This window comes from Clupea harengus, chromosome 13, assembly GCF_900700415.2.
Source record: "Clupea harengus chromosome 13, Ch_v2.0.2, whole genome shotgun sequence".
NCBI classification, from domain to species: Eukaryota; Metazoa; Chordata; class Actinopteri; order Clupeiformes; family Clupeidae; genus Clupea; species Clupea harengus.
This window is the reverse complement of record NC_045164.1, coordinates 7,203,583-7,226,690: the sequence shown is the minus strand read 5'-3', so window position 1 is coordinate 7,226,690 and position 23,108 is coordinate 7,203,583. Positions and strand designations below refer to the sequence as shown.

General features: G+C 44.8%; 2 protein-coding genes across 2 annotated transcripts in view; one reads left to right on the top strand and one right to left on the bottom strand.

Annotated features, from left to right (window-relative positions):
* cdh23 (cadherin-related 23) overlaps positions 1–23,108 on the top strand; it is a 197,855-nt gene that overhangs the window by 152,270 nt on the left and 22,477 nt on the right. The window contains exons 37-46 of the mRNA XM_031579449.2: positions 18,767–18,988; positions 19,420–19,539; positions 19,717–19,897; positions 20,248–20,381; positions 20,510–20,719; positions 20,984–21,091; positions 21,313–21,415; positions 21,696–21,821; positions 22,024–22,227; positions 22,424–22,882. Coding sequence (XP_031435309.1) covers positions 18,767–18,988; positions 19,420–19,539; positions 19,717–19,897; positions 20,248–20,381; positions 20,510–20,719; positions 20,984–21,091; positions 21,313–21,415; positions 21,696–21,821; positions 22,024–22,227; positions 22,424–22,882 — 1,867 coding nt within the window. The remainder of the gene's footprint in view (positions 1–18,766; positions 18,989–19,419; positions 19,540–19,716; positions 19,898–20,247; positions 20,382–20,509; positions 20,720–20,983; positions 21,092–21,312; positions 21,416–21,695; positions 21,822–22,023; positions 22,228–22,423; positions 22,883–23,108) is intronic.
* On the bottom strand, positions 2,571–16,806 carry vsir (V-set immunoregulatory receptor). The gene is made up of 7 exons (XM_012816971.3): positions 16,496–16,806; positions 8,376–8,756; positions 7,772–7,822; positions 7,499–7,609; positions 7,010–7,037; positions 6,421–6,593; positions 2,571–4,608 (listed from the first exon to the last, which is right to left on the bottom strand). Exons 1-7 carry the CDS (start codon positions 16,545–16,547, stop codon positions 4,571–4,573), a joined length of 834 nt encoding a protein of 277 aa, XP_012672425.1. The 5' UTR covers positions 16,548–16,806; the 3' UTR covers positions 2,571–4,570.

The window sequence follows — 23,108 nt, the reverse complement described above, 5'->3', positions numbered from 1 at the left end:
ACATCAGTGAACACTTTCCTCCATTGACTGTCATTCTGATTCTTCTGTCATTGTTGTCATTTTCTGGAGTAGTCGTGACAGACGCTATGTAGGCCATTTACCATCATTCTATATGGATTGGGTTCTACCAAACTATGAACCCTTGACGTATCTTTGCACATTAGAGAGTCCAGGGCTGTAGATAAGGTATGTTCTGTATTACTTGCAGCTATTGTGGTTGTAGTCATAGGGGAGGTGCGTGTTTCTTGAGCTTGCATAAGATAACCTATATCCACACACACACACACACACACACACACACACACACACACACACACACACACACACGAAGACACATAGGTTAAACCCTACGTGTGTCATGCAAACCACACAAACTTCAAAACAGCTAGTTACCATCATTTCTTTGCACAGTTCGGAGATTTCCGGAATGAAATCTCTTAAGTCTCCTTTATGGTATACCCCTGTAAGTCAAAAACAACACATTTTAAGTGAACTTGACCTAAAGTAAACTTCTGACTAAAAGCACAAATAAAAGCCTGAGGTCAGACTGGGCTAAGTGCAGCTAAAAGAATGCATCACCCAGTTATAATCCAGGGAAAGTCTGTTTATAAAAGTGTTCAAACAGACAGCAGATCTAACATAAAAAGGGAGATTATTCCATAATTTAGGACCAATGATAGTAAAGTTTGACAACCCTTTGATTTAAAATTAGACCAAGGTAAAGAAAAAATTAAAAACATCTGAGGACCTTCAAGTCTTTCATTGAGTTCAAGGGGTCAGGAGATTATAAATATAAGATGGTCCATTCAAAATCTGCTAGATCTGCTAAAACTTGTGTAATGTGGCCAAGCTTCTTAGTTAAAAGTTTAGCTGCCACATTTTGGACCTCTTGTTACTTATGAAGTGATGCTTAATCCTGGGTATAGTGCATTGCAATCTGGAAGATATAAAAGCATGGACCACCCGTTTTTGCGATAGGAGATTTCTCACTTTAGCAATTGTTGCACTAACAAGTGAACATATCTGCCTGTCGAGTCAAAAAAACACCCAAACATTCTTTACTACAGGCTTTTGGTGTGGTGTGACTGGACCAAAAATAATAACTCTGTCAATTTTCATTAAGTTTGAGGAATCTATTACCCATCCAGAGTTGAATGTCTTCAAGGCAGTCAAAAAGAGAATGTCAATTGTCTTGACCAGAATAAGGAGGAAAATATATTTGAGTATCATCAGCATAGCAGTGACAGGAGATCCTATGCTTTCGGATCATCTGGGCTAGAGGCAATAAATAAAGTAAAAACTAAAAGTATTGAACCTAGTGGGAGAGGGGTGCAACATTTGAAAATACGCTTTTCCCTATTGACCAGAAATGTCCTATTAGGTAAATAAGAGGCAATCCACTGAATTGCTTTTCCCTTTAGTCCAACAAAATGCTCCAACCGCTCAAGTAGCACTGCGTGGTCCACTGTGTTGAAAGCGGCCGTCAGATCTAGAAGAACAGAACCCTTAGAATCAGCAGTGAGCCGCAGGTCATTTGTGCCGTTCAAGAGGGCAGACTCAGTGCTGTGCATGGCACAGAAACCAGATTGGTACATATACATATCATTCAAATAACTTTGTAATTGATTCAAAACTGCATTTGTAAGTATTTGTGATAGAAATGGGAGCTTGGATAGGTCTAAACTTAGAGGAGGAATCAGGATCCAGGTTAGGCCTCTTCAGCAAAGAAAGAGCCTGTAAGGGCCTATCTAGCAGGGCTGGCGCTATAAGCAGTGCAAGGGATGCAGACACACCTGGCCCCGTATTAAAGGAGTTTAAAATATTAAATGATTATTATATTAGTTTTAGGCAAGATGTTTTCTCTGCGAAATAAACAAATTCAGTGGCTCAATGGGTTAAGGACGCATTCTCATCAAAATACGTGATTGACATTGGACACTTTATAATACATGCCCCACCCCCATTGGAGTGCTACCCTCTATCAATTTGAAGATAATGTTGGTTTAGGGTGTCTTAGTGCAAAAACGAATCTAGTCACGAAAAGCGGAAAAGAACATGAACAGCACCTGGAGAACACAAGAAGGGAGGCAGAAGCCTTCAAGAGAGTGTCCACTTGGTTTGCAAGCAGTCATCTATAGATTATTAGGCTAGCAACCCCCATGTGGGCACATCCACTGTTTCATCATCTGATTAGCACCATGGCAACAGTAATGACCCAAACCGTGCAAGAGAAAAGTCGACCGTGTTTTTAACTCTGTTATAACTCTGGCAGCGGGTTGCCATATCTTGCACATCGGCTGACAAGAGGGTTGCTCTTAAATGTGGAAGTAATTAAATGTGGAATTAATATTAGTATTTTCAAATCATTAGTGGATTAGAATAGAATCCATTTATAATACAGTGTCCATGTTTGAATAGTATTGCATACAGTGCAACTACCTTTTCATATGGCTATCAGTCACATAATGAGGAACTTCAGCTCTTTTTGGAGCTTAGGCGTGCAAAAAAGCTTGAGTTCCGAGAATCGACACCGAGAGACAACACACACACAGGAGGTTCACTCACACACATTGGATTTGAAATATATTTTTATTTTATAAAACAGAAACATGAAATATTTTATGTACATAGCAAGGTATGATTTGTGTGTGAGTTAAAGCCTCTTTATAACCATAAACACACATTACCACATTTTCTGTCTCCCAAATGGTTATTAACAAGTGACTTTCACATTCTACTGAATCCAACAGCAATTTTTACTTTTAAGAGGAATTGAATATTCCTTTGAAGTTCTCTGAATTTGTCCTTTGTTTTATCCAGTTCTGGGTCCATGCTCAAGAAGGAGCAGTGGGTCCCGTATCCTTCAGAGAGACTTCAAGCCATTCAAAACCATTTACCATAAGGTTCAACATCTTTGTGGTGGTGGTGAGCTGTAAGACCATGATATGAGACTTCTCTTACACACACACACACACACACACACACAGAAACATGCACGCACACACACAAGCCTCTAGAAAAAAAAACTTTAACACACATCATTGAAATGTAAAATTTAAATTTCCAAGAACGGAATGTCTGGTAAAGCTAAGGATTTAATTAAATGGAAGTCTGTTTTGGCAGTGACCACTGTGGGACTAATTAAAAAGTCACCCTCACACAATTACGCTATAGTCAAGCACACGCCTGCTACATAAGATAGTTCCTCAGCATACAGGGAGTTGTGAGGGCTTTTTTGCATTAGTCCTTACCAACAATGTTTTTTTTTTTTTTTACATATTTCTATACAGAGAGCCCCCAGAGTTGACAGTCTGATCCTGAAACAGTAGAGGTTGGATTGTGGGTCTGTGCAATGAGAAGAAGTGAGGTAGCATAACTGATCTGAAAGGAATGCAGAAATGTCTGAAAAAAAAGGGCTCTTGCCTTCATCATGATGAAACAGAGCAAGCAAATGGAGGAAACTGAGAACCAGACTGATAAAGACTGTTTGCATATAGTGTTGTTGAGCAACCACCATGGTAACTACGAGAGTGTTCAAAGTTCTATTATCCAACAATGGTAGTTCTTCAACAACGTTTGCAGAAATGCAAGAAAGGACGATTGCATTAACTGTAGAAAGAGACAGTGGCAAACCAAATATGGGATTTGATATGGGACTCTTCACATCTGGTAGTTGTCTGAAACCATGAATGCTGTCATGCATGTTTTCATATGTGCGTTTTAACAAATTACAAAGCAATTGTAGGAGATTTTGTTAAATAATTATTTTTTTCCATAGACGTCTACTTCAACTGCTGGGTGCATTTTTACATACTTGCACAAACACAAAGAGAGCTCTGTCTTCAAACAACTACAGATGCCCAGAGTCAGCACATACTCTATATATCTAAAATAATCTCTGTGTTATGTACAGTTAAAATATATTCGTAATCTCACCACTCATATTACACATTGATCTTTTAAGGGTAACGCTGAACAAACATGAACATCAGCACCAGTTAGCATTGCAGCTAACATAACCGTAAGGGGAGGGCAAGGGTAAGTGCATGAGCCAGTAGCCAGAAAGGCGACATGTCCAAGTGTTAAGCAGCAGAGCGACAGGTACGGTGAAGTGGGAAAAATCCAGAGACACTTGAAAATCTGATGTGACCCTTCAGACAGACAGGTTGTTAGACCTCCACTCTCACACTCATCTCCATGTCCCCCGTCTCTGGAATGTTTTGGATGGCAAATCACCAGACATCTGTACACCACCAGTCTCACAAGAGTGTCACAGGCAAAGCAACCCCTAGTGCACCACCATGCTGAGAAAATAGGTTCCCTTTTGGCCTTTCAGTTGTTGTCACAAGTGTGAGAGAGTTTATTTTCTCCTTCCATTTATCCACAAGCAGTGCGGTTAGAGACCCCCCAGCCACCCCAGCCCACCCCCCACACACACACACACACTCACACACACACACAGTGATCCAGTGGAACAGGTTTTGGGGAGTGGTGAAACTGTGTGTGAGAGAGTGAGGAAGAAGAGAAATCCACAAGGCGTTTCCAGATCACAGGTCAAAGTTCCTCCAGGCTATACTTGCAGGAAGTCGGGTGACTCTGGGATAGGCTCTGAGAAAACAAAACAAAACACACACACACACACACACACACAGATGAGCTTGCTGGTGAAACACCATGCATCCAGGGAGTCAGTACACTGTATTTGACTGGTCACTTGGACATGGAAACTCTCTTTCACTGCTTCTCAGACACAGAGACATTGGTGTCCATGGCACCCGTCAGGAGGTGACTTAAGATTGCCTTGTCCTGGACATTGCTGTGGTCTTTATAAAACAGGGTGGACCAGGCAGGGAGTTTCCACGGTTCTCCCTGCCCTTCCTCCGGACACCCAGTAATGAGAGGTTACCAGATATGTGTGCTCTGGCAAGGGCTTAGACATACTGTACATACACACATACACACACACACACACCCACACACACACACACACACACACACACACACACACACAGAAAGACTGCTCATTAGTCTTTTTCAACTTTTCCCAGTAAAAGAGGCATGCCGTTATTGTCAGCCATCTACCCACACCCCCACCCTTCCCTTCTCTGCTGAGCGTCTTAGGTAATCGGGTTGTGAAACAGAAAAGGGGAAACAGACCTGTGAAGCATTGGTTAAGTCTGTGTACAGCAGAGCCATTGAAACTGCTGCTGACACAAATACCCAGCCACTAACAAACACTGCAACCAACTGCACGTACTGTATTTACATAATACAGCACTTATTGTGTGTGTGTGTGTGTGTGTGTGTGAGTGAGAGAGAGGGAGTGTGTGTGTACGCACGTGTGTACATGTAAGTGTGTTATGTGTGTGTGTATGTGCGTGTGTGTGTGTGTGTGTCTGCACCTGTGTAACACCGTCAAACTGCAGGGAGCAAAGACAGCTGTGCTCCTGAGACTCTTGAGTCAGGAAACTGTAATTCAGTTCGGAATTCTAGGAACGTCCCAGACAGGTACCTCATGAAGAGGGGCTGTGGGAATATCTGTGTGTGTGTGTGTGTGTGTGTGTGTGTGTGTGTGTGTGGGTGGAAAGATCATTATGATGAAGTGGTCAACTAAGAGAACCTCATTTAAATAGCTGTGTGTATTTGCCATATCAGTTATAACAGCCTCCAGATGGTTCATGTTCTATGGTGAAAGACGTGTGTGTGTGTGTGTGTGTGTGTGTGTGTGTGTGTGTGTGTGTGTGTGTGTGTGGAGGACACATTGTAGAATGTGTGGAAACCACTTATTTGACCATTTTGCATAGCTGCAACAGAATGAACTCTGTGTGTGGTTGTGTGTGTGTGTGTGTGTGTGTGTGTGTGTGTGTGTGTGTGTGTGTGTTCTCCTGTAGTCCTCATTTCTTTGAGTGCAAAGCTGCTGCTATTTATCAGTCCCAGCTGTGTCATGTTCCAGTTAAGTAATTGCCTTCGTGTGTTCAGAGGAGTGTCCTCCAGTCACTGTGACTGTATAGTTGGTGCTCTGTCTGTATAGTGGCCAGCTCTGATCTGATCTACACCAGCGTCTGCTGCAGTCTGGATAGTTGTGAATCAGTGGAATTAACCTAAGTGCTTACAGGTGTGTGTGAGTGTTTCTGCTTTGACGTGACTAAGTGTTTGAGTGTGTTATTTTGCATGTGTGTGTGTGTGTGTGTGTGTGTGTGTGTGGGTGAATGTTTATGCCTTGAAGTGACTCCATGTTTGAGTGTGTTATTGTGTGTGTGTGAGTGTGCATGTGTGTGGATGTTTCTTCTTTGACGTGACTCAGTGTTGTATGTTTGTGTGTGTGTGTGTGAGATTGAGTGATTCTGAATTTAATTTTGAAGCTTCATCTGTGTGCGCAATGCACCTCTATGGTCACCTCTTAAAGTGTAGCCCCCTTACCTTGTGACGGGAAGAAGACGTCTCCGTAGATGGGGGTCAGCGGGGTGCCCGGGTCCGACAGCAGGTGGCGCCCCGTCTCTGAAGACTGGCGGGTCATAATCTGAGACACCGTGCGGGGCTTGGCCTGGGGGGAGCCCCCTAAAAACACGGGGTTGTCGTGGCCCTGAGCCTCACTACCGGGAGAGACGAGAGGAAAGAGTGGGAGGAAAAATGGCTATGGTGACTAAGGACTTTACTGTATCACTGTAATGATGGAATGATGTAGTATGACCCCTAAAGGCAAAGGGCCCCTTAGACCTTAATTCACAAGTGGCTAAGCAGCACAGATTGTTCCAGAACAGTTCTGGGACGGTGCGTATTGTTATCATACTGTGCCGTTGCTATCTTTGCTAAATACATTTCTGTTGTTTGTGGAACCCTCTATTGTGTACAGGGAGGTATTCACTGGCTCTTCTATTTCCTGTAGTGTAGCAGAAATAATGGCCCCTGTGTGTGTGTGTGTGTGTGTGTGTGTGTGTGTGTGTGTGTGTGTGTGTGTGTGTGTGTGTGTGTGTGTGTGTGTGTGTGTGTGTGTGTGTGTGAAACTCACCTGTCCATTCGAACAAGCTCATGTGCACCTGTGAGAGGAAGGAAATAAAAGGCAGTCTTTTGTTAGCAGAGACACCAAATATACATACAAAGACACACACATGCTCAGTCATACCCAAACACTTGCCCACAGCTGCTAGAGCACATGCCTTTACTTACACACACACAGACAGACAAACAGACAGACAGACAGACACACACACACACACACACTCACACAGACAGACAGACAGACACACACACACACACACACACACGGACACAGACAGATAGACACAAACAGACAGACACACACACACACACACACACACACACACACACACACACACACACACACACACACATCAAGTAGATCTGTGCTGCTGCTGCACTGAAGGTTTCAGGAATTATAGAGGTATTGTGTTCTTCCTGTGTGACAGATGTACAGTGTGTGTGTGTGTGTGTGTGTGTGTGTGTGTGTGTGTGTGTGTGTGTGTGTGTTTTTACTCACGTCTGTTTGACTGGGCAGTCTGCCTCTGTCTGTACACCAGCACCAGAATGAGAGGCAGGCACAGGAAAGCCATGATGCAGGCAGCTGTAGCAAAGCCTGCAGTAACGGTGCCTGCAGGAACAATGGATGCTATGGATGCTTACCACAACTTTCTCTCTCTCAATTACACAGTCTTTAACACACAATATCCTACGCAGAATGAGAGGAGACAGGAAAACTGCTCCCACATTAAGTTTGGGAGAATCGTGTGACTGAGGAGACTCTCAATCTTACCCTCACTGGAGTTGTTGCTCCACTCCGTGCAGGTCTGGTCTCCCTTGCGGGCTGTGGAGGAGAGACAGAGGGAGTTAGGCCCACTAGTCAGACGCCTGGGCTCAGGCACACACAGCTGCTGTCTCACACCCTCTGGGCGAATGCTTCTGCAGTTGCTCACTGAACCATAGCCTGATAGCAGCTTGCAAAAGGAAGTCTTGTTTCTGTCTGACTGACCACCAGAGATCTTGTTGATATTAGTGCACACACATGCATGTACGTAAATAAACTTGTATAACTTGCACACAAATATATATGTGCATACACATGTAGTTTTGAGGGTTTAGGCCTTTGAATGTGAAAAAAGCATTTACAGATATCAAATCTTCTCATGGCGAGCATCTAAACAGACGCATGAATATAGGTAATGCAAAACATATTTCAAACGCCATTATGCGAGAATTCATATTTTTTGCTACTGAGCTTCCCCTAAAGTTGCGGGGTGTAGCTCACTTTTACACCACTGCTTCAAGACTCCCTACTGGACAGTGGTACATGTGTATTTGTTGACAAACTGAAGGATATAGCAAAGACAACGCCAGCAACCAAAGAAACACTCCCTTACGTGGGCCGACGGTGAGCAGCACGTGGCTGTGCAGGGTGCCCTTGTGGTGCTTCTGCCCCACCAGGCAGCAGTAGCGACCCTGGTCCCCCATCTTCACCGCCGTCAAGCTGAGCATGACCCGCTGTGTATCCTCCAAGTACACGGCGACCTCGGAGGCAGGCAGCGAGCGGTTGGTGTGGGGCGTGCGCCCCCCACGCGGGCGCTGCCCCCCATGGCATTTGCGGTCCAGGTGCGGGGTGTAGAGCCAGGTGCGGATCTCGCCCTGGTGGTGGCCGTGCTGCTCGCACACCAGCGTGACATTGGCACCCTCCGGGCAGACGTAGTTCTGGTGGGGGGCGGTGAGGCGCATTTCCTCATCACCGTTGCCGAGGGATGAGCTGACTAAGAGGAGGAAAGAGATGTGAGTTGTAACACCTTTATCAAACCAGTTGATCAGAATTCCAAATCAATACAAACCCTTAAAATACATTTGATTTTGTCCAGAATGCTTACACTCTTACTTAAAAAAAAAAGAAAGATAACAAGACTACTAGCCCCATGACCTCATACTTCAAAAACCATCTTCGTCTTCACAAGAAAGAGGAGAGGAGATGCTAGGACCGAGCAAAAGACAGAGCAGGGGTAGGTTTAAACTCCAGCTCTCCTTGCAATTTCCTTGCCCACACTGGAAAGCCTAACCTATCATTAAAGATGAATTATGAACGGTATGAAGATTATGAAAGATGAACCTACACAAGGAGGCAAACATCAGTGATGTTCCAGTGATGTGCTGGATAGCGCTCTAGTAAGGCAGCACATCACTGTGCATGTTGTGAGTTGGTAGTTCATTCTCTAGTGGTTGGTTAGTTTGCTTGTCCCTTCAAGCTGCCATGCAACTACTGTAGTGCAATTAAGAGCGCTTTGGTATTAGGAGCCATATTGTGTGTGTGTTTTAAAAAAAAAAAATTAAATAGCCAGCTGCCAATGTTTCAGTAGACTGGCACTAACATTCTTTTCTTTGCTTAAAATGGCAAACCAACTCATACACACACACACACACACACATTCACACAAACACATACACACACACACACACACACACACACACACACACACACACACACAAAATAGTTGCCACAGACTTCAGTTGACCAAAGATTGGCCTAGATATGAGCTGACTTCCTGTTTGGCGGCTTCCCTGCTGAATTCTGTGTGACAGACGGATGGTTTTTAAACTTTAAAAATACGTCTGATAACTTATGTGAGGCTTTGGCTGAAGAACATCTGTTCGACCAAATTCGGTGAAGGTTCAACAAGGGTTGTGGCAGCTGAAAACTTTTTCATGTTTTTATTAAATCTAATATGGCAACCATTTAAATTTGGCCAAAATGATAAATTGTCACGTCCCATCCTTGGGATCTCCTAAAATATGCCAACACATCAAAAAGGATTATGGAAAACACGTTTCTGCTTATTGCAACGCCCCCCAGTGGTCAAATGACACAAGTTTTTGGACAACTTCAGGAAGGGGTCCCGAGTACATATATCAAGTTTGGTGTCAATATATCTAACAGTCGCTGAAATATGATCTCTCTGAAAGGCTGCAACCGGCAAGCGGTTTCGGAAATCTAAAATCCACCTGATCTGTCTGAGAGGCTTGGTCTGAACTTCATCAAACTTTATCATCATTCAATTTGGTGAAAATTAGACAGCGTTTTTGCGCTGTACTTGGCTTCATCCAAGGAATCCAATAACACCCTTTTTCAAAATAGGGCATTCGGTTCAAAAACTGCATAAACACTTCCTCCAGCTTTGACCCGCTGATGGTGCTGGAGCCTGAGACATGAAACTTGCTGAAAAGAATCATGGGACTGTCCCCAGTAAGTGTGCAAATATTTGTACCCATATGGGGCTGCCACAGACTCCATTAGCAGAAGAAGAAAGAAGCTGAAGAGGCATAATAATAAGACGGGTGGAAACACAGTGAGTGCCTACACAGCGCTTCTGCTCGGGCCCCAGTAAACACACATACATACATATTCATCACCAGCTATTTGGGTTTCCTGCTCACTCCCTGCATAGCACACATGTGGGCACCAGCTTTGGGTTGTGCAGTCAGAGAAGCCAGTTCACTAAAACTCCCTCAAGCACATTTCACTGATGAACAGCCACTCGAAACCACAAAAAAGCACATGAGTGCATGTGTCAAAATGGCAATACACAGTAGAGTCATGCGTTTCCTTCGTGTGCTGTCATTTTGCTATATACCCCTAACTCTTTCCCCGAACAGGCCCCCCAAAGTCCGGACGCGGTGTTTATCGCATCTCCGCTCAACTTGTGACAAACACACACATCATATGGAAAGTTGTGGTGTAGCCCCCTCCTCTTCCCCCCTGCCACCTCTCTTTCATCTTCTGCTGCTGGGTGTGCACTTCTGAAATCATCCCTCGCTTCTACTTGTCTTGTCTCGTTCTCCAGGTTTCAGAACTTTGATGTTATCTCTGTCACGTAATGCAAACAGATCGTGAATTTTGCAGGATGATATGCACCCACAGGCATACTGTTCTTGTAGATTGTGTGTGTGTGTGTGTGTGTGTGTGTGTGTGTGTGTGTGTGCGTGTGTGCGTTTGTTTTTCATCTGAACAAAGCAGTAAATTATACCAATTATGTAAAGATGATTTCAATCAGCACACCTATCCACCCACAAACTCCCACACAACTACACACGTGTGTGTGGTCATATTCAGCAATAGGTTGTTCAGTGCAACAGGATGACTGTGTTTGAGTGTGTTTATGTTTGTGTGAATTTCTGTGTTGCAGTATGTGTGCACATGTTTTTCTCTGGTGTGTGGCCACAGCATTAAGAGTGGACAGCATTAAGAGTGGACCTACAGGTCATGTATGTGTTACAGGAGCCAGACATCTGCACACGAACACACACACACACACACACACACACACACACCAAATCACACTAAACAGTCCAGCTGCTGGGGCATGTATGTCACACTGTAATAGTTCTGGGAGCCTGACCCAGATAAAACTCTTTGGAAATACAGAAGCCGACCGGTCTGTGACCCCCGCAACTGCCCGACCTGGTTTGGGCAGTGTGTGTGTGTGTGTGTGTGTGTGTGTGTGTGTGTGTGTGTGTGTGTGTCAGGAAGAGCAATAGGAAATCCAGGGAGTGTGATGAACTGAAACTGCGACCCCTCTGGCTGAGCCCACATCTCAGAGGAACAATAGTTTAGAGCTGGCTACTGTTTCACACACCAGCCCTGCCCGACACACACACACACACACACACACACACACACACACACACACACACACACAGGTTTTGCACTAACATGGTCATGCATGCGTGGATATGCAAAGACAGTCACGCACACACATTCATAGACACACCAAATGTGTTGAAAACAAACACATTCATACAGTAAACGTGTGCAGATACACACAGGCACACTCTTGTATGGACGGACATGATACATATAGACACACTGACCAACACACACACACACACACACACAGAGACACACACACAGACACAGACACACACACACACACACACACACACAGTGAGACTCTCTTTCTCAAGGGAGCTCTAAATCAGACACACAATCTTGTTAAGTCACAGGCCCCAGGCCCCATTGTGTTATGTGAATCTGCTGCAATAACCCACAAATCTTGATGTACCTCAGAGCTTTATACACACACACTGTCTCACACACACACACACACACACACATACATATACACACATGTTATCTTGTGTCAGGTTCAAAGTAAGAGACAAAGCCAGAAAGAGGAGAGATGAGGGAAGACGGGGGAGACATATTGGGGCCGTGTGCACCCAGTCAGTCCAGACTAACACTAAAGGAAACATATTGGGGCCCTGTTTTGATCTTTGTTGTGCTCATGTTGAATTTTAGCTTATGCAAAGCTTGCTGTTTCTGGTTTCTACTCCCACTGAAATACTCATTCATCATTTCAAAAACAGCCCACACAAGTAAAACCAATGCAGTTGCAAGTATTTGCATAGTGCCCGTAACCTGATGAGGGGTTTTCTTTCTGAGGTTTGCAGCTCTATCATTTGATTCCTTGAGTTTGATGAAGTTTCAGCTCCCCTCCTACATACATGGATCTGCTAACTCATAAGCATGGGAAAACCCTTGCTACTGCTCAGTATATAGTATACAGTGTCTATATTACAACAAATAGTCTTAAATGTTTAGGCATCTGTCTACTATCTGACTTACTAAGCAATTTATGTATTCATTTTTTAGGTGTGTTTTTGAGTTTCGCGGCATAGCCTCCTCCTAACTTGCTTGACTCACACACACAAACACACACAAAAACACACAACAAACACATTTGGATTAGCCAGCTCATTAAGAGGTGTTAATGGTAGCAGCATGAGGTCACTGACACCCACACCTCCTGTCCTCAACTCTTCCTGGCAAGGGTGTGTGTGAGAGGCTAGACCAGGAATAAAGATAAATGCTTCCTAGGGACCTCTGTGTCTGTTACCTTCTTCTTGTATCTCTTTAGATATAACTGGCTGTAAATACAGAAGTCAGAGTTTGACTTCAACAGCATCAGATAAATATGTGCTTTCTCTGCACTTGTAGCAAATGTACTGTGGCCTTCAACAGGAAATGTTTGTGTGCTGCACTCTTAACACTGTGGCATGTACTGTGAAGAAAAAAAAACTGTTAAAGGATACATCCCTTCAGTCATTTCATTTGCATTCCTCTGAGGACCTATCTTGTCATCTTCTAATTCAGACCCTTTGGAACCAAGTCAAACCTCCCTCTTACGACAAATCTCTTTACATTAATGAAATCTCTTCACATGAAAACTCTAGTGCACCCCGTTGAGTCCAGTAATGGGGTATTCCTGTAGTCCAGGACAAAGGTGGGTGTCACAGACCTGGGTTTGGGGTGAGGGGTCAGTGCAGTGCCTATTCCTTTCTGTGTCCAATAAGGGAGGTGAGAGCAGGAAGAGCATTGATGTGGGCTTGCTCACTGGCTGGCTGACCGCCATGTTGTAGGCCTCTGTTTTCTTCCGGGCTGATTTGTTTTTTTTCTGTCTAAAGTCTCTTCCTCTCTCTCCCTCCCTCACACACTCACTCTATCTCTCATTTTCTCTATCTTCCCCATTTTCCCTTTTGTCATTCTCTCTCTCCTAGCCTCTCCATTTGCCTCGGTGGGCAAAGGAGACAATGTTTATCTGTTGGCTTACCTTATCTGCCCACAGAATAACGAGCCCAGGGGGGGTCTGGAATGCCAATGCTGCCCCCTTTCCCACCCCCACAGCCTTTCGCTTTCATTTCAGATCAGTATGGTATCCCTCTGAGTCATTACTTTATTTTGTAAGGCAGTGTAGTCTTTGGAGTATTTTATGGCTTCATTCAATGCAGTGACCAGGTTGAGTTGACATGTGCTTCTTCAGAACGGCCCATTCTCATCATTCACATCACTCCGAAACCTCAATGTCACCCACATGTATCTTCATCTTCAAAAAAATGTTCATGTCATTTGTTTCTCATGAAACACGATTCCCCACTTCCCCATTGAATTCTGTTAAAAACCCTCTGTGATTTACTTCAAGACTCTCTCTGGGAAGTCGTTTTAAGAGCTCAGCTCTGAGGCAGGACACACAATGAGATGCACATCTGGCAGATCTCCCATGCAGACAAATTAGCAGCTTTTCAAGCAGATACCAAACACAGACTGTTTGTGCTTATGTTACTAGAGGGGGAAGTAGAGTTACTAAGCAAGGTCTTCTGCTAGGTCTGTAAGCCAAGGCATGTGTCTGCCTGATGAAAAAAGGCTTTAATTATGTTTGAGTCCTTGGGAGTCCCTCACAGGGCAACCCCCTGGGGGAGAGAGGGGTGACAGGCTGAAGGTCTCGGCCTTGTTTTCTCTCAAACTGTTCTCTCTTCTTTTCTTTTTTTTTTTTTCTTTCTCTAGGGGCTGGAAATTCTCTCTGGTACGTAGTGTATGTCTCACACAAAATGGCTGTTTAACATTGGCCTTACACAAGAGAACTACTAGACGGGGGGAAAAAACTTGCATGTAAGCCACAGCTTATCCCAAAATCATTGCAGAGTCACTAGATAGGACTATATATGCTAATCTCGGGGGGACAATTTTTTTTTTTTTAAACAAGCAGAGTTAGCTTTCAGGAGTAGAGTATGGTAGTAAGGTCATAGGTTAAATGGCAGACAATCCATCTTTGGAGCCATATTTAGGTGTGCCCTGTAACGTCTAAAGCGAGGTCTTTTCAGGTGTAGTCTATAAACTCCCTTGGGGGGAGGTTGGCAGATCAATGGCCAACAGCAGGGGATGGTGCAGGGGTTGTGGAACTAACAACAGGCCAGATGAGAGGAAGAAGAGACCCTCTCGCACTGAAATAAATAGGAGCTTCCCCACTGCATCATGAAAGACACCTATCCACACTGCTTTCCATAATACCACACAGGTCATTTATTACTCTCTGTACAAGGGGCAGGCTAACCGACTTTATACACATCCTCCAACCCCCAGCTAAAGGAAACAATGCACAACTTTCCCTTTTTCTGCTGCACATCGATACACCCTGATACAGACATTGACCCCTTTAGACATGGCAGACTAGCACAAAGAACTGTTTTTGTGGATGAAAACGCAGAGGAGGAAAATGAGACCAAAACAGATTCAAGCTCACCAGTATGCCACTCTAAGCAGGCAGTCACAGAAATTGTCTGCAAATTTACACCATACACATTATTTTCTCCCTGTCCTGTGAACATGTCATGGTCTGTATTTTTTTGGTTAAGTTAAGACTTTTACACCACAAACATGAAATGGCACTCATGATGAATTATTTTCAAACTCTGGAATATTCCATACTTCTCAGTACTTTTTTTTCACCAAGCTACTTATATTTCAGCATTTTCCATGAACACACCAAAGAAGGCCAGGCACTGAGAGTAGAAAGAAGAAGTGTTTTTGGTCGCTAAACTTCCTCTATTTCGGATATAAATACAGACGCGATTTTTTAATAACTTTAGTGGCGCTGTTGTAACATCACTGGACTTGAAAGTCCCATCACTTATACCATCCCTTTGAAATTTGTTACAGAGATAGTCAGGTAATTTCTAGTCTGTGGTGTCACTTTTGATAATCCAGACACAGAGACGTCAGAGAACTATAGGTCTGTAACACAGACAACCTGCGACAATAGCCCATCCGTGCCACACAATCTGAACCTACATTTGGTGAAACCCGAGCCATATGAGTAGGATTACCGACTCGGTAATGCAGAGCTCAACAGCTGTCCCCGCTCTTCCAGGCGGGACACAGACGCTGGAAGTTGAGCTAATTGAGCGCTGGACCAGATGTTTCAGGGTACCTAACTCACAACAACCCTGGATTCTCGTGTCATTAAAGTTACTGTAAATGTTCAGCATCTCACTAGTCTGTTTTCGGGCAGTCAGTGTTTCTGCCGCCACTCCCTGCGCATGATGCCAAACAGGGTTTATTTTTGGGCGAAACACAGGAAATTAAAACGTCTACCCTCTAGGTTACGTGGACCGTCTTTAGGAAGTCTGACAGTTTGGCTTCTAACTCGGGTACTTTTCCGATAAAACATGTCATCTTTTTTTATATAAAAGGCATTTGACATTAGCATACACTACTTACTAATAGTCTATATAATTGGCTACTTATGAGCGTACGCTGCCAGTATCCACCAAGAAACTGATAAACACAAATAGTTCAAAACAAATAGAAGAAGCAGCATAAGGCAGTTCAACAAATGTAGGCCACGTTTATACAATCGAATTGATCAATCTAAAGAGCTGTGGCCTATTAGGATATGTCGCCAATATGATAACGAGTTAGAAGCCAAATCAGTGTTACATGTTCACCATCCGTGCAGTTCACATTTCAGAAGCAACATGTCAAATATGTGACATCGGCGTGACGTGACACGTTTAAAGGCAAAATCCTCTTCTTCTTTGCTGAATTTGACAACAGACACAAAAAAGAGCGCCTGACAAGCTTGTACACGCCACTGATGCTTAGCCTCCCAGTAGCCTATTCGAGAGGGATGGAAATATCTGCATAATTGACCACTGCACTTTATTTTCTTACCTTGTCTCACGACAGCCACAACGAAACAAACTGCAACAACTCTAAAATCCATTGGTGTGACCAAGTTGAATAAATCCGGTGGAGTCGACGTAAATTATATTGGTTCAAAGCTAACTTGTACTTCTTTTCGTTAGACTATTATGAGAAGCAGCATGCTCTGTTTGCATACAAATTTGGTTGCTCAACGCTCTTTGTATAGCCTACCCTACGCCCGAGACTGACATCCACTATTTGTTGTTGGCTCTCGAGATCAACTTTTCGACTGCTTGAATCCTGTCAAGAGAGCAACGAATAAATGCAACAGGATACGCGCAACAACTCCTCCCTCCGCCTGCAATCTCTCCGTCTCAGCTGTGAGGCTACACGCCTGCAATAAAAATGTAAATTAAACGAGAGTTTAGATAACAACTCGCAGTAACGCGTACGCTATTTTTCACTTTTTTCCAAGTTGTCGCAAGGTAATTATCAGTTGAAACTGATTCTTTTAATGAAATGATGTAGCTAAAGGAAAAAAATGTATAGGCCTACATTTCATTTGTATTCATTATGTTGTGATAAATACATTTATTGTAGTAGTATTTCATTAAATATATATTTAAGCAGAAATAGTTTTTCCCCTCTGCAGTATAACAGGATATGGGCTATGTTTCCATTCCTCCTTTTCATTTTTTTTGTATTTGCTGAGGAACTTCATCTTAATAAAGGTGTCAATTTGACTGGCTGTCAGGGCAGTAGCCTCAGGCATAGGCTGGATATGATACTGCCAACCAGTCAGACAGGAGCATCAGGAAGGCTAGATCTCTCTCTCTCTCTCTCTCTCTCTCTCTCTCTCTCTCTCTCTCTCTCTCTCTCTCTCTCTCTCTGTCTCCCGTTCTCTCTCTCACACACGCACACACACACACATGCATGAACACACAAACTTGCAATTTCAGTGGGCCTGACACATTCAGAAACACATGTTTGAACTTTGGAGCACTCTGACTTATAAACTTACACACACACACACACACATAGAACATCAATAAGGAAATGCAAAGTGGTACACAAAACCTCTCCACATCTGGTCAAGCTACAGTTACTTCTGGCATCATCACGCCCCAACTGAAACAAACACTCTTTTCAGCACAAAATCAACAACATCAGCTATCCCTGTCACGTGATGGGATGGGATGGGTCATGGCATAAACAAAGTTCCAGCCTCAACGATGTCACTGTCACAGTGGTTGTGTGGTTCCAAGCCCCCAAGGCTTAACCCAACGTTCTTACTTGGCTGGAGTCACTGTGCCACACACACCTTATTAAGCACGCCTAAAATAGTTTTTGATGGCTTAGGAGCAAAGATGAGCACTCTTAGTTGTTTGCCTATATTAGCTTAGCCAGCTAGTTTTGCATCTAAATGTTTTTTAGTTTTGTTTTGTTTGGGGGGGGGGGGTAGTTCAATTTAACTGAAGTGTTCTTATAAAAATATGCTTCTTGAAGTTCCTGCGGGCCAAGTTACCGGCAGTGTCAACTTAACAGGTACATTACACATGGAACATACATATCAAAAGAGATGTGGTCAGCCAAATCCTGCTGGACTTGTTTACCTTTGAGTAGCGCTTGTGTCTTACATGTCATCTACCCAATGGATTTACATCTGGGGCATGCATAATACAAAATACAAAAACAGCTTAAATGGAAGAGACTATGCTCTTTCAATCTTTCAGTTTTCCTTTCAGGCCTCATTGTTAGCAGTGGAGAGTACAGCCATCAGATGCGTGGTGCTGGCTGTTAATGTATTTAGAGAAAGAATAAAACTGAGCAATAATAGAGAAGAAAGACTGTTGCTATGGCCTTTCCACACACACCACACACAATGGTGAGAACATTAAAGAGAAGTGCTGCTTCAGTGTAATTCCTCATGTTACATGTCTGTTGACACTGTAGGTCTTGGGTAACAGGCGAGTTTCAGATCAAGATTTAAAAAAAGTAACGTGGTTTATAGGAATTCAATTGATTGACATGGTATTGAAATTTCTCTAAAAACTGCATTACAAAGGCCTATAGAGAGTTGCACATTCACCATGGGCTTTAAAAATTCATTCATCCTGTCAGTGAAAAAGCCTATTTGGGAATATGCATCTTTATCACATGGTAATGGCATTAAACCACATCTAAAGAAGGTCTTCACTGATGCATAGACCTCTACCAGTCAGAACAAATGGTTCTTTTCTTTTCCAAGAGAGTCCATATTCTCTCTTTCTCTTTTTTTTCTCCTCATGTCTCCAAAAGACATCCACCACAGTGTGGGTGCGTGTTGTGGATGAGAATGACAACGCGCCCGAGTTTCCGGAGGAGGAGTATGTGACCGTGCTCAGTGAAGGGCCTGATACAGTGGGGGCCACCATCGCCACGGTAACAGCCATCGACCCCGATGAGGAGCTCAATGGAACCCTCAATTATGCCATCGCCCATGGCAATCTTGGCCAAACATTCCGCATCAATAACTTAACGGTAAGGCCTGCAGCATGTGCTTGAAGAGATGCTTATAAAGTACCTGTTAAGATCTACAGTAGGACCATGTTTCATTTTCAAGTGGTTCAACATTTAGCTTGCATGGGTTCTCCCTTTGATAAATTGATGTGACAAAGAACGTTTAGAAAGTATTTAGTAAACTGTATATTATGTGATCCAAATAAAAAAGGCTTAGTTGCCTTCTCAGTGTGGCAGAGGGGTGAGCAAAGACTGATATGGCTTTTATTTTGAGTTTAGCAGTTTGAATAAGAGTGTCTGTGAATAAATTGAAAAGGAATTTCTCTTCTCATATTGACTTTGTCTATTCACATATAATTTGAAAGAGAAACCCTGGGAATAAAGGTGCTGCAAAATAGTCTAGGTATATGAAGTATAGATCTGAGGGAATTTCTGCGCTAAATTGCATTTAGGGAAGGATTGTTGCCGTCAAAGAGTTGGACTATGAAGTCAGTAATGGACGCTACACACTGGTTGTGACCGCAACAGACCAGTGTCCTATCCCACACCTCCGTCTGACATCTAGCACCACGGTGAGTTCTGCGTGTCCACACACACACACACACACACACACACAATAGTCTTACACACCTAAACACACACACATGTATACACTCACACAGATACGCAATGGTCATAGCATTCAGGACTAACAATCAGTGTATTCAGTGCTTATTGAGCTCCACCTGACTGTCTGTTTCCTTACACAGGTGATGGTGAATGTGCTGGATGTGAATGATGTTACCCCAACATTCCAAAAGGCCTTTGAGGGGCCCTTTGAAATCACAGAGGGCCAGCCCGGGCCCCGTGTGTGGACTGTTAGGGCCACTGATGAGGACTCAGGGCTTAACGGCAAGGTGGAGTACACCATCACTGCGGGAGACCCCAAGAGTGAGTTTGCCTGTGTGTGTGTGTGTGTGTGTGTGAGAGAGTGTGTGTGCGTGCGTGCGTGCGTGCGTGCGTGCGTGCGTGCGTGCGTGCGTGCGTGCGTGCGTGCGTGCGTGCGTGAGTGCGTGCCTGCCTGCCTGCCTGCCTGCCTGCCTGCCTGCCTGCCTGCCTGCGTGCGTGCGTGCATGTGTGCGTGTGTTTGTGTGAGACAGAATGTGTGAAAATGTGTGTGTGTGTGTGTGTAAATGAGTGTGTCTGTTTGTAAAAGGGATGACGTTCACACACTGATAGTTGTCAGTATAGTTTCACATTTGTTCTCTCTCTCTTTCTCTCTCTCTCTCTGTGTGTGCTAGACGAGTTTGTGGTTTCTCCGGTGGAGGGGGAGCTGCGTGTCAGGAGAGATGTGGAGCTGGACAGAGAGACCACGCCCTCCTACAACATCACCATCACAGCACGGGACCTGGGGACTCCTCCCCGAAGCAGCACCGTGAGCAAACACACACATACACACACACACACACACACACACACACACACACACGTGCCCATACTGGACACAAACCTCTACACACAATGGTTCAGCTGAAGGTTGTCTCTCACCCCTCTCTGTTTCAGGTGGTGTTGGGGGTTTTGGTTCTGGACATCAATGATAACGACCCAATCCTGCGGAACCTGCCCTACAACACCAGTGTGAGTGAGGGGGCAGCCATCCACACCTCAGTGGCCCGGGTCCGAGCATCGGATGCAGACAGCGGCCACAACGCCCTCCTCACCTTCAACATCACCGCCGGCAACAAGGACGGAGCCTTCTACATCAATGAGACAGTGAGAGCTCGGGAGGGTGGGTGGTGGGAGGGGGAGACGGGCCATCAAGCCTGAATTTCAAGACAAGCTGCACAAAATGTCAAAGTTTTTGGGTTCCGTGACGATTTGTCGAGGCTATTCATGTGGATGTTGAAAACAGTACTGGACTTATGCCCACATGTTCCTCAGCATTGCTTTCTTCATTCTACTTTTTATTCTCCTCATGTCTCTCGTTCTGTCCTTCTCTCCTCTGCACCCCCCCCCCCCCCCTTCTCTGGCTCTCAGACGGGCGTGGTGCAGGTGAACCGGCCATTGGACCGAGAGAGAATAGACGAGTACAGACTGACCATCACAGTCAAAGACAACCCTGAGAACCCCCGCATAGCACGGCGGGTAAATTTTTAACCTCTGCACACACACACACACACACACACACACACAATTTGTATTATGTGACACAAGATGATTTATATAATTTATGATGATTTAAAGCATTATGGGTAAAATCCTCGGCTAGTTCCATTGACTCGATACAGCAGGTCAAACCTTCCTAATTCATGGTACCTCTCCCCTTTTCCTTTGTCTTTTCCTGCTTTTCCTGCCTTTCCATCCAGGACTCGGACACTCTGGTGATCAGGATCCTGGATGAGAATGACAACCGGCCTCTCTTCACTCGCCCTAGTTACCGCGCTGAGATCATGGAAAACTCCCTCCCAGGTACCTGATGGGCCGTTCTTGGTGTTCTTCTCCTACTCTCTCTCTCGCTCTCCTTAGTTATTTCACTCATACATCTGTCTATTCCTGTGTCTGTTAATGATAAGTTCAACCCTTTGTTCAATCATCTCAAGCTTATCCACACTTTCATTCAACACAGAATTAAACTAACTCACTCTTGTGTTGATGACATGTATCCATCCAATGCAGGTGCTTAAGCCTATAGAATTCACTCATCACATTCAGTGTGAACCAACCCCCCTCCCCCACTTCTCTCTCTCAGGAACTTCCGTAACTGTGCTGAATGGTCCGGTGCAGGCTCTGGATAGGGACATTGGAATGAATACAGTAGTGAAGTATAAGCTGTTGGGTTCTAGAGTCGACCTCTTCACAATAGACGCCGACACAGGTGACATAGCATCGCATTGTATCCGTTTATTTATTTAACTACGTTTACATGAAACATTTTGATCAGACAAGCAATGCTGACGTGATGAAGTAAAGTGTGAATCAAGTGAATGTGTGTCAGAGTTGAAATCCATTTTTATTTTCATGACAAAACTTTCGTATTTCCCCAAGCAATATGTCCTCTCCTCCTGGTGGTGCTACAGGTGAGGTGCGTGTGCGTGAGGGGGCTGTGCTGGACCGGGAGGCGTTCTCAGAGCCGCGCTTGGAGCTGCAGCTGTTGGCCGAGGACGTGGGGGGGCTAAACAGCAGTGTGCCCCTCAGCATCATCATCCTGGACGTCAACGACAACCCCCCAGTCTTCAACCCGGCCAGCTTCACCGTACGCCTGCCCGAGAACAGCCCCACAGGTACATGTGTGTGTGTGTGTGTGTGTGTGTGTGTGTGTTTGTCTGTGTGTGGTAGAGAGAAAGACAGACGAAGAGAATATTGATATAATAATTTTGACTTAAAGGTAAAAGAGGTCAAACCTAAGAGAGCAGATATACAGTACATGATACAGTCAAACTATGATGCAGTCCTCTTTGTGTGTGTGTGTGTGTACAGGTGTGGTGGTGACGCAGCTGTCGGCCTCTGATGCCGACTCGGGGGCTAACGGCTGGCTTCTGTACCGCCTGGAGAGCGGCGCCCAGGACCGCTTCGTGGTGGACTCCCTCTCGGGCGCCGTGCTGGTGGGCAATGCCTCCCTGGACCGCGAGGAGCGCGCCTCCTACCGCCTCATCGTCATGGCGATCGATCGCGGCACCCCGGCCATCTCTGCCACCGCCACGCTCACCGTCATGCTCGACGACGTCAACGACTCGCGGCCGCGCTTCATCCGCCCAGTGCAGACCATCAGCGTCAACGAGTCCACGCCAGCGGGGGAGGTGGTGGCCACGCTCACAGCCGAGGACCCCGACCTCCGACCCCGGCTTGAGTACTACATCATCTCAGTGGAGGCCCGAGACGACGCCAACAAGCCCGTCAGAGGCCTGCAGGAGTCCTTTGGCATTGAGTTCCACACCGGTGAGCTCTCACCAGGAAACACACATCTCTGTGCAGGACTCCGATTAAAGAGATGCAAATGTTTACTGTAGCTCCACTGGCAGATCAGTCAGATAGGATTAACTAGAACAAGGTCATGGTTCAGTTCCTTGGAAGCACAGTCACAGATAAAATCTTAAAAATATAAATATTATGCAGCTGATGTGTCATAATGTAAAAGGCCACCACTGGTCTGTGTTATTTTTCC

Excerpts from the sequence above, each read along its gene's own strand:
- vsir (XM_012816971.3), bottom strand. The coding sequence starts at position 16,547 with ATGGATTTTAGAGTTGTTGCAGTTTGTTTCGTTGTGGCTGTCGTGAGA. Across the intron at positions 8,757-16,495 it reads TGTGGCTGTCGTGAGACAAG|TCAGCTCATCCCTCGGCAAC; the intron begins GTAAGAAAATAA and ends TCCTCCTCTTAG. Across the intron at positions 6,594-7,009 it reads GAGCTTGTTCGAATGGACAG|TGAGGCTCAGGGCCACGACA; the intron begins GTGAGTTTCACA and ends CTCTCCCGGTAG.